Below are 11,064 nucleotides of genomic sequence, written 5' to 3' on the forward strand. Positions count from 1 at the left end.
CTATTCAAAGTAATGCAGCTCCAACACCAACTAAAATTATTTTAAATTGATATTTCTTTAACGCTGCAAAACTTGCGTACCAGTTAGAATATTATAAAACATGGCAATATCCCCTCAAGAGAGAGGTCAGAACAAGTTATAATCTACTTTATATTTGTATTTGCCTCATTTGGTGGAAAATGATGTACAGGATCATCAATGCATCTTGAGCTTAAATTTAACAGAGAAGTTAAAGAAATTCAATAGCAATAAAGATGAAATTTCAATCCTGATCTGGTCAAGATCATGTAATATGATTGAAAGTAGGGCTGTCATTGTATCAGATTTTCACAACACGATTATCGTGCCCTAAATATCAAAGGTGACGATATTATCGCAATATCTATAGAAAATGTGTTCACTCAAATGTGTCTTTGTTTATTTTGTGTTAAGTCACTTTTGGACAAAAGATACACTGAAAATACAAGTGTACAAGAGGTGGAGAGAGTGTAACTATAAAAAAGTACAAAAAAAACAATTACAGACAACATTTATGTAGAAATTGACATTGTGCGCAATTTGGCGCCCCACACAGTCTCTGAGTGCAACACCACTGTTGTAAATACAAATCCCAGGTCTGTAACAATTTGTCAGATGTAATGTAGGTGCTGCAGTTATTTTTTAATTTAGCGTGCTCACCCGGATCTTAGTGGGTTTAAGTGAGATTTTGGACCAGTGGAGAAGGGGTAATAGAGATAGTGAAACACTTCATTTAAAACATGACATTTTGACCACTAGGGGGCTCTCGTGGAGGACCACACTTTAAGAAAGGCTGTTTTTAACACAGTTACATAATGTTGCTTTAATGAATTTTTCCATTTTATGGCAACCAGCATTAAGGTGAGAGTAGAAAGAAAGGGAAATGAATGAAATGGCAGTACATGTGTTTTTTTTTTTTTTTTAACCATTATATCTATATTTTATTTGTAAATATCACGATTATTATCAATATCGGTATATCGCCATTGGGAGCTCTTAGTTACTAAGTTGTTTACAAAATAAATAAATAAATATTTGCACTACATATGACGCCAGTAAATCAAATAACAGAAATAAAAACACATAAGATGGGTTTACAAAATAAAAGCACACCGCGGACAGGAAGCAGCCACCTCGCGGGTAACGGCCGACCGTTATATTTTTAAAACTGCGTCATCTGCAGCTTCTGTCAAACGCTCGCGGACGGACCGTCTCCGCCACAGTGACCGCAGCACGCAGAGGGGAGCAGTAGCGACCAGGATAGCGCATTTTTAAGCTCAGGTTGCGTCGGGCAAATCAGATTATTGGGAAGGTAAACTGGATTCTGACGTAAACGCTTTAAACCCCGGCGGAGGAGCGCCGCATGTGCAGCAGCGGCAGCGGCAGCAGTGGGTGAGGAGGAGAGCAGCTAGTGCCACTTCAAGTCAACAAACCCTCCTCTCTCCTCTCTGTTTCTCACTCCTCCCTCTCGCAGGACCTGAGCATGACTCCTCAGATCTTTCACTGCGACTGAACAGGACGGACGAGCGCTGGAAACATGGCTTCGTATCTGCAGGTGAGGGCTTTAACTGTCGCGGTTGCTAGGCGGGTTTGTTTGGTGTTCATTGATAACTTGTGCACTTGTCAGGGTGTGGTTGTTGTGCTCGTGTGCTTGAAGGCCTGTTTTTCCTCTCCCCCCGATCGGTGTTTGTCAGGTGCGGGCGGGGGATAAACAGGTGGTTGAGAGGCTCAGTGTTTCACTTCACCGTGATTAAATCTGTCGGGGCCGGTTGAAGACGTTGCTTCTTCTTGTTTTCCAGATCGCCGATGATGAAAAGGGCCACGAGCTGGACCTTTTCTGCGTCCCCAGACATTATGAGAACGACCTGGAGAAGGTGATCATCCCCCATGGACTCATCATGGACAGGTGAACCAGTCAACAGCACCACCACCATCAACCACCACACACTCCTATTATATTTCTGTCAAGTCATCTGACACTCACATCGGTGTGTGTGCCAGGATTACAGCAGAGCACTGCACTGTATTTTGTTTGACAAATCAGTGCAGCCCACATCCTGAAGTGCATTTGAATGTGGAGTGATCAAATGCCCAGAGTAGTGCTGCGAAAGCAATAACGTTTAAGTGCATTATCACGTAAAGGGTTGAACGCTGCACTGTAATTTACAATGCATCTGTTTTTTTCTTTCTCCCCCCCCCCCACGCTTCTACTGTCTGATCCAGGACGGAGCGTCTGGCCCGGGACATAATCCGGGACATGGGGGGACACCACATCGTGGCTCTGTGTGTGCTGAAAGGGGGCTACAAGTTCTTCGCAGACCTCCTGGACTACATCAAAGCGCTGAATCAGAACAGCGATAAATCAGTCCCGCTGACGGTGGATTTCATTAGGGTGAAGAGCTACTGTGTAAGCTGCCTTTTCTCATTTCATTTCCAGGACCCACTTGTGCTGATGTGAGGTGTGTGTTGGCGAAATACAAATGAGAGCAATCTTATTTCATCAGAAATGAGTCACTCACTGCCGGGTTCAAAGAGTAGAGATTCTTGGTGCAATGTACTGACATTTTCAAAGGAAAAAATGTGATGTAGATGTGTGGTGAGGTTTTCTCCTGTAATTCTATCACTGCAGATTAGACAAGGTTAATCCAAACTGTAATCACACTGTCGTCTCTTCTTTGTGTCCCTCAGAATGACAAGTCAACAAACAGTGTCAAAGTCATAGGCGGGGATGAGCTGTCCAGTCTCTCAGGCAAGGTTAGTCTACAGATGATACACTTCAGCTAGACGTCGTTGTGTAACTGTATACTTCACCAACTGTTCTTTCATTTTTATTTTCTGCAGAACGTTCTGATTGTGGAGGTAGGACTTCTAATTTTCAATCATTTTTTATTCTGTATTACGTTTGGACAATAAGGATAAAATCAGTGTATGTACATTTATATAGTGATATATCATCATATTGTTCATTTTCTGGAAACTCATTTAAAAAACTGTTTGACTGTCTTTGGTTAATTTAGTAAACACCTGACAAATCAAAGTGCTTGCATGCAACATGAGTCCAGCTCATTGATTTGCGGTATCGATCATGATGATATCAATACAGTACCTGAAAGGAATACATACTTAATAATGATTTTAATCTTAAGTGTAAAACTAATTGGATATAAAATGTCAATGTTGCATAAATGATGTATGTTTTTAAAGGTGCATTATGTAGTTTTGGAGAATAAATATTAATCAGGAGGGAAAGATCTTCATTGACTGATTATTTTTATGCCTAAACAAACTAAATAAACTCTCTGTGGTTACATGACTGGATAAACTGAATAAAACAAATTTACCTTAAAATTTACTTCATACTGTTTTACTTTGTTTATATGTGGCAGACCCTGCCACCTTTCCATCTTTAAACTGTGTTCTGGGACCTTATTTCCCTCTGAGAACAGCTTGTTTATTCAGTTATGGAGAAAAAAAAATATTCCTCAGTGTCTATTATTACCTCCATTAATACTGTGAATATTAAAATGCTGACTTTGAATTTCTTCTCCAAAACTACATAGTGCCCCTTTACTGTAAGTAGTGCTTCTTTTTGTTCATGCCTCCACTATAATGTGACCACTTCCTGTTTCCTGCACTATAAAAAGGATATAGTGGAGACGGGAAGGACGATGCAGACGCTACTTTCTCTGCTGAGTGAATGTAATCCCAAGATGGTTAAAGTCGTAAGGTAGGCACCATCAGATTCAGATCACAGTTCAGGAAACTGAATTATAGACCTCAACTATAACTGGCTGGTATGTCACCAGAGAGAGTGCTCTTAGCTAATGGACGCTCTCCTTTAGGACTGTATTAGAGATGTAATGTGATGGAGGGAGGAAGCAGCTTAAGAGTTAATCTGCTGCACTATTAACTGCACTGTGGAGGTAGAAGCCTCCTCTCTGAAGTATTCCTGAAAGCTGGTTGAAACAGGAAATGGGTTGAAGCAATGTGGGCCTCCTCTGATGCTTGCATAAAGATCGTTTTCATGCGATCCGCTCTACATGGGTTGGGTAATTTCTGTTGCTGTGATGTCGGCCATGTAGTAATTTTATTGCCAAAGCGTCTCTTGCTAAGCTTCCATTGTGAATTACAATTCTGAACTTGCCCTGATCTATCTGTTTTAAATAGAAGTCTGACTTTTAATTATCTCTCTTTCTCTCTCTCACACACAAACAAACATTTCCCACTTTGCCATTGTGGTATCAAGTCATGCAGACAGGCCATGTTCCTGCTGAGGTCTTGTGATATCTGCCGCAGACACTTCTGCTGCTAGCCCAATACAACAGAATTGCATATCATTTTATTTGTGGTGCTCAAAGTGACTATTTGCACAGCTTTTTGTTAGCTGTATATGAGTGAGAATTATATACTGTACTGTATATAAAGGTACCTCTTTATATAGATCTTCATCTACAGTCTATGGCAGAAAAAAAAATACAGTAGGAAGCAAGGTATGTAATTTATCCAGGATCAATATCGATCCATCTGTTAGATGCAACCGCTTGACCTTGAATGGGACAAGGGGGCTGGAGTCAATCCCAGCTGTATATAATGAATAAGCTCTCAATCACACCTACAGGCAATTCAGAGTCGCCAAGTAACCTAACCTGCATGCTTTTGGACTGCGGGAGTGCTAACCACTGCCCCACCATGCAGCCCCCACAAACAAGTCTTCAGAAACTAAGACTTACTAAACTTTTCTTTTAGCTTGAAGACGGTGGACGTCTACTCACTGGCACAACTTAGCCTGTATTATGTGTCTAACATTGCACCTATGAATAAAAAATAAGCAACACACTTTGCAGAAGCAGAGAACGGGCACACTTGCAATTATTCTTTTTTGTTCTCGAGATCAAAAGATAATTATTTCGTTATCTCAAGAAAACAAGCTTTGTTATCCTGAGATAAGGCTGTTTCCTCTTATTACTTACTGTATGTTTATCAGAGATCAGTAGAGCCATGCCAGCATATATAGATGCTCTCGTCTTTGTTTTTTAAAACAAGACTGACCTGACTGCAGCAAACAAAACTACACATTTATGCCCAATGTACTCTTCAATTATGAATTATGCTTGAATTGTGATCAGATGAACCTGACAGTCATTTTTGAGCTTTTCAGGATTATCCTGTTATCTTGGGGAGGGAAAAGAAAGACGTTTGGTTATCTCGAGAAATCTTCCTTTTCTTTTCTCCATAATGACATTAATTAACCTGCTGTCTTCAGAAAAAGAGCTCTGTGATCTCAAGATGATGAAATAATTAATCTGCGCTCTTGTGATAACAGCATTAAAAAATAATAGCAAGCATAACTGCTCTCTGCTTTTGTTTTTAAACTTTAAAAGGGAATTTGTTTTGGCCAAGGTGTTGTGGGATCTATCAAGTCAATCAGTCCTGTCAGTTAGAATTAAAGCATGCACTGAAGAGGTTGTGGTTACAACACACAGGTTAATTTCTCTTTTGTTCATATATCCTGTATTTTCCTCATTTGTCATTCCAGCCTTCTGGTGAAGAGGACCCCGAGGAGTTCAGGGTACAGACCAGACTGTGAGCACCTCTTTACTCGCTTTACACTGAGACATGTGGTGTATTAATGTATGGTAGAGCTCATTTCATGCCATCACTTATGTGTGTCTGCTTCTATGAAGGGCTGGTGAACTGTTACTTAATAAAGCTGTGTTTTTCCTGCAGGATTAAAATTAATTTCAGGAATATCTACTTCAAATGTAGCCGAGCCTGGTACTTATGCACTAACACGAGCCTGATAACCCCTTGCTCAACCTGTCTGTGATTATGTAATGCTTTTAGGTTTGAGTTGGATAATCTCTTTAAGATTGTCCCTCAAGGACAGCTGTTACTGTAAGCGTTTTGACTTTAACACTACACAGCACTTACAGCGTAAGCACCACCGCACACAGACAGTAAAAGAGCAACATTAGTTTACTACAGTGCCTCAGTAGTTGTTTACATGTCTCATTTTAGATGCACTGTAAGTAGTTGTTTGGTTTCTTGATATGGCTCACATGGTGCTGTCTATGTGTATTTCAGACATTGGTTTTGAGGTGCCTGATGCCTTTCTGGTGGGTTACGCTTTGGACTACAATGAGTACTTCAGAGATCTCAGTGTAAGTTTGCTGCTTCAGATGAAAAGTGTAAGGACAGACATTTTATGAGTCAATAGATGTGTTTAATTGGGTGCTATATTTTAATTGTGCACAGTATATATGTGATCCTGTTTTCTCAAAGGAGGCTCTTGAACAAACAAATAATGCTACGTGTGAAATATGTTTATCAAACTGTGACCTTAAACTGCCAATTACACAAAGAGAAGGTAAAACGTTTTTCCAAATATTTAATAGCTTTTTTCATTTTCTAAAACCTTCTTCAACCATCTGCAATTATTTTAATATTTTGCACCTGTGAGGAGCTTCCACATTTCCTTTGTACATTGGTGAAGAATAATATACATTAACCCAACATTATCAATATCCTGTAAATCCAGGTTCAAATAGCAAGATTTTTTTTTGTATGAATAATTACAAAACCTGCATACATTTAACGTGTAGTATAGAATTTGGACAGGACTCGTGTTGTTTTGTAGCTTTTACATTTGACAAGAACTTGTTAATGGGATGACTGTAGGTGTACTGTGTAGATTACAAATAGGTGCCCTATCAGATTCTGTGGAATATTTTTAAAATTATTTTTCACTTTTTATTTATTTATTTAATGTGTTTATGATAAATTGTTTCTCCCTGTCTGATAATCTTAATGCTGGGTCAAAGCTTTCTACATATATATAATAATATATAATGTAATAGTCTCTTCCACTGAAGACTTTATCACGTGTGAGAAGTAGAAAAAGCTCAGTGAATAAAAATGAACGATGGCTGAATTAGAGGCTGCTTCAGTTTCAGTGTGCTGGTATTGTACGTGCTAGCTCATAGCTTTCTGGGACACTGGAATAGAACAGAGTCATCGTTAATGTCATTAGTAACACCTGAGCTTTTGCTATGATTACTTGTCAAATTGTCTGTTATGAGGAACAGCTTATTCAGGTGAAGAGAGGCTAAGTCCTTCTTAACTTTATTCACGTTAGATCTTAATTAAAAATTAAGTCTTTTTTATGTTAAAAAAATTAAATCTGTTTGAATTCATTATATGTAATTTGTGCATTATCTGTGTATGTTTTAAGACCTTTGCAGTTAAAATTCTACAATACATGGACTTCCTGTCTATATGATAGCCGCACAAAATGTTGAACATAAACAGAATAATAAATTTCCTAGACAGTAGAAATACAAACACAAGAATTCACTGTCCTCTGGTTTCATTATTATTATATATTTTTTTCACAGCACATCTGTATACTGAACGATCAAGCCAAGGAGAAGTACAAAGTGTGAGCAGGTGAAGTGCTGCAGAGGCGATGACTGAATCTATGAAGACTAGGACCACTGTGATGACCCTCCTTAGCTTTGCTGTGTTTTGGATCTTATTTATTTTTCTACATATGAATCCACAAAATGTGACTTGTGGGTTGTAAATAACTTAAAAGAACATTTTATTTCCCACCTGATTGAATACATGGGATCATTTAGTCATATTATGAATATTTTGGTTGTTAATTTAATGTATTTATTGACCTATGTGTATAGACATTACCTGTAAATTGCAGTTGTACCTTGAAGATTGAATAATGTCATTTATTTGTTCTGGCTCATTAAATCACACGTCTCAGGCTACAGCTTTATGTTCAGTGAACTGTCAGTCAATTAAGTAGCCTTTTGTACATGTTATGTTATGTTTTCGATTTAAAATACGCATATTTCCTCTCATTATGCCATAAAATGACTGACTTGGAATGTACTGTATGTTTTATTTCATATCTGATGTGTTTATCAAGGACCTGTTTACAGCAATACAAATCCCGTTGAAACCTTGGATCCTGTTTATGTTTCTCTTGCACTTCTTATAAAGTAAAACCAGCTATTTTTTAGCCAGAGTTAAGAAGAATACACTTTTAATTCACTGTCCATACATATATTAACATTTGCATTTCAGTTTTTCGGTCACACTTGTTCTTGGGTTTGAGTAGCAAATTTAAAATTGCCATCAAAGTCGTGACTACTGTGTTTGACAGCTAACTGGCTAATTGTGGCTAACGAACCCGGAAGCTTGCTCGTCGACGGCTGTGACGTCATATTTCGACGTCGTACATTCGGGTTTGTTTTGATGAGACGCAAGTTAAGTCGTCGTAGAGACAAACTACTTTAGGTAACGGGCGATAGGAATACTATTAAACACATCTTGGCAATATAGAGAGTTTGTGGTTTTATCCCAGTTGCCATGTACTGCTAATGTTAGCATTAGCGTTAGCTTGGTGGTTAGCTTATCGTTTCACCTTGTGACGTAAATTACGTGCGACAGCTTCAGCTCCAGCCACCTTTAACGTTACACTTGTCTTTACCGCTTAATAGAAAGTAACTGGCTTTTAAAGACGTTGTCCGTTGTACTTCGGACTTCAGTCAATTAAACGTGTGTATGTCTTTTGCTTTAACCTCGAGCAGAAATCATGCATGTGAAAGAGGAGACGATAGCCATTTTAAAACAGTTTGACATCGGAAACAAGTTCTCCGATCTACCTGTGCTTCCCAAAGCCTCAGTGCTGATCCCACTGTTTGTGAAGAAAGGAGAGCTGTACACCTTGATGACCCTGCGTTCAAAACAGGTAACCCGGAAGGATGTCACATAGGTGGAGGACTAAAAATGTCTCTGTTGACTACCTCAACTTTTGACCGACTTGTGTGTGTCTGCAGCTGAGGACCAATGCTGGTGAGGTGTGTTTCCCCGGTGGGAAGAGAGACCTCAGTGACAGAGATGATGTGGACACAGCCCTGAGAGAGGCAGAGGAGGAGATAGGTCTACCACCTGATGAGGTTCAGGTGGTCTGTACACTCTTCCCTATCATCAATAAGGTGGGACAGGAACAATGTTTTTCTGCCCCTTCAGGGCATCAGCTGCTTTGGGTCCATCTCTTTCTCACACCCCTCTCATCTTCACCTCTTTTCACAGAGCGGTCTGCTGGTGACCCCGGTGGTGGGCTTCATAAATGAATCATTTTGTCCCTGTCCAAACCCAGCTGAGGTCAGTGCCGTGTTCCCAGTCCCTCTGGACTTCTTCACCAGCGAGAAGGACCACTTTGGTGCCCATGGTGCCGCTGGGATGTTGGGGCCGTTGCACTCTTTTCATTTTGTGGACCCTGATTCAGGAAACCAGTATCACATATGGGGACTTACTGCTATGCTGGCCATAGTGGTTGCTGCTCTTGCTCTCAGGAAAAAGCCAGAGTTTGATGTTGGTTTTGACACCGATGATCCGTTCTCCTTCTTCCACAAGATTCTACATAGAAGAATTAGTAAACTATAGTGGTAAACAAAATGCCTGAAACCAGATTTGTTATATAACTGAAGTGTATTAATTTACTGCATTGATTATGAGGATAAGAGAGAGATTAATATAAAAACCTTTTTATATTATTTTTTTTACTAATGCGTCAGGAGGGAGAAATGAAAATCAAGAAGCTTAGGTTTTTATTAATTCATTTAATGTAGCAGCAGGATTACAGATATAAACAGAAGAGTATACAAATGTCCAGACCAAGGCAAAGTACATGTTAATAATAGTTCAGATGTATGATAACACACTGGGGTTGACCTTTATCCCGACTGCAGGGTCTTAAGGCTAGATACTAAAGCTCAAGCTACACAGAACGGATACAACAGAACTGTTGGAGAATGTGAAATAGAAAGCGAACTAGGAAAAGTGAGCAAACTGATTACACACAAGATAACAGCTCACACTATTGGCAATTAACAGTTAATTTATCATGGTTGCTCCTTTTGATCCAAGCATTTCACAGCAACAATAGTAATGTTGACAAGCACATCAACACAAGAAAGCTCTCCATAAAACAATCTCCACTGTCTCGTCCCTTTTACCTCACATGTACAAATCTCATGAGGCATGGAAAAAAATACTTTCAACAGAAAATAAACAAAAGTTGACATTTCACTGGTGAAGCTGCACAATATTGTGTTGAGAGTTCTCACTCTGATATCTTGTGATGGATTTCCAAAAAGAAAATGCTGAAAAATATATCTTGGTATGGGCTATGGTTATGCTTGTGTTTAGAAATAAAAAGTAAATCACTGAAACGTGTCCTGATGTCAAACAGTCCTACAGAATAAAAAGGACAAGGTAGCCAAATAGCAGTGACACAAAAGGGACACCAGTAAACACAGCAGAGTAACAGTTAAGTTATCAAGGCACACAAAGTTCTGTTGAAAGCATCACAATTGAAATTCAAGATACCCCTGCAGTATATTTCACATTTAAATATACATGGATATTCATTTACATGACTGAAGGACAAAACCGATATTGTGTAAAGATTTGTGTGCTATCTTCACCATTAAATTCATGTTTCACATGGTTTTTCTCAGGTGGAAGTGGCTATTCTTAGAGTCAGACTGAGCATCCTGGATTGCTCAAAATGAAAACGACTGGACGTGAAAACATGAAATTACACCACCATCCAAGACAAAACAATCTGACAAATGTACAGTGATACAAATGACATTTGGTGCCACCCCACCCATCCCCCCATCTGCCTCAAAATATATGTTCTCTAAAACTGTAATTGGTCCGATGTTAGATGTAGAGCAAGCTCTATGTCCACACCATGAGGTAAAACTTACATTCATGAAACTGAAGTCACAGGTTGGCTTTCTGTGTTGGTATGGCTTTAAGAGGCATTACTGTTCCGCACTTCTATCGCAATCATCATGTGCTCTTAAACTCCCCTAACCCAAGAGGAATGGAATGCTTGGAAACATCACTACTGCGCTCTAACCTGACCTACAGTTAATGGATGAGTCAAAGTGCCATTTGAGATGCATGACATTACAAGAAAAAAAAAAAAAAAGGTAAAAACAAAACACACACACA

General features: G+C 39.2%; 2 protein-coding genes across 3 annotated transcripts; both read left to right on the forward strand.

Moving 5' to 3' along the window:
• Positions 1–1,163: 1,163 nt before the first annotated feature.
• hprt1l (hypoxanthine phosphoribosyltransferase 1, like) lies at positions 1,164–7,998 on the forward strand. Of its 2 annotated transcripts, XM_084363740.1 has the most exons (9): positions 1,166–1,573; positions 1,818–1,924; positions 2,242–2,425; positions 2,707–2,772; positions 2,860–2,877; positions 3,663–3,745; positions 5,555–5,601; positions 6,103–6,179; positions 7,413–7,998. In XM_084363740.1, exons 1-9 carry the CDS (start codon positions 1,556–1,558, stop codon positions 7,458–7,460), a joined length of 648 nt encoding a protein of 215 aa, XP_084219866.1. In that variant the 5' UTR covers positions 1,166–1,555; the 3' UTR covers positions 7,461–7,998. The 2 variants fall into 2 exon arrangements, with proteins under 2 accessions (XP_084219867.1, XP_084219866.1); XM_084363741.1 differs by lacking the exon at positions 2,860–2,877 and having other exon boundaries at positions 1,164–1,573.
• Positions 7,999–8,303: 305 nt separating this feature from the next.
• On the forward strand, positions 8,304–11,054 carry nudt7 (nudix (nucleoside diphosphate linked moiety X)-type motif 7). Its single transcript, XM_084365157.1, has 3 exons — positions 8,304–8,785; positions 8,874–9,032; positions 9,130–11,054. The coding sequence occupies exons 1-3, from the start codon at positions 8,630–8,632 to the stop codon at positions 9,481–9,483; spliced, it is 669 nt and encodes a 222-aa protein (XP_084221283.1). The 5' UTR covers positions 8,304–8,629; the 3' UTR covers positions 9,484–11,054.
• The last annotated feature ends 10 nt before the right edge of the window (positions 11,055–11,064 follow it).

This window comes from Pagrus pagrus (assembly GCF_965226575.1).
Source record: "Pagrus pagrus genome assembly, chromosome: 10".
Classification (NCBI taxonomy): domain Eukaryota; kingdom Metazoa; phylum Chordata; class Actinopteri; order Spariformes; family Sparidae; genus Pagrus; species Pagrus pagrus.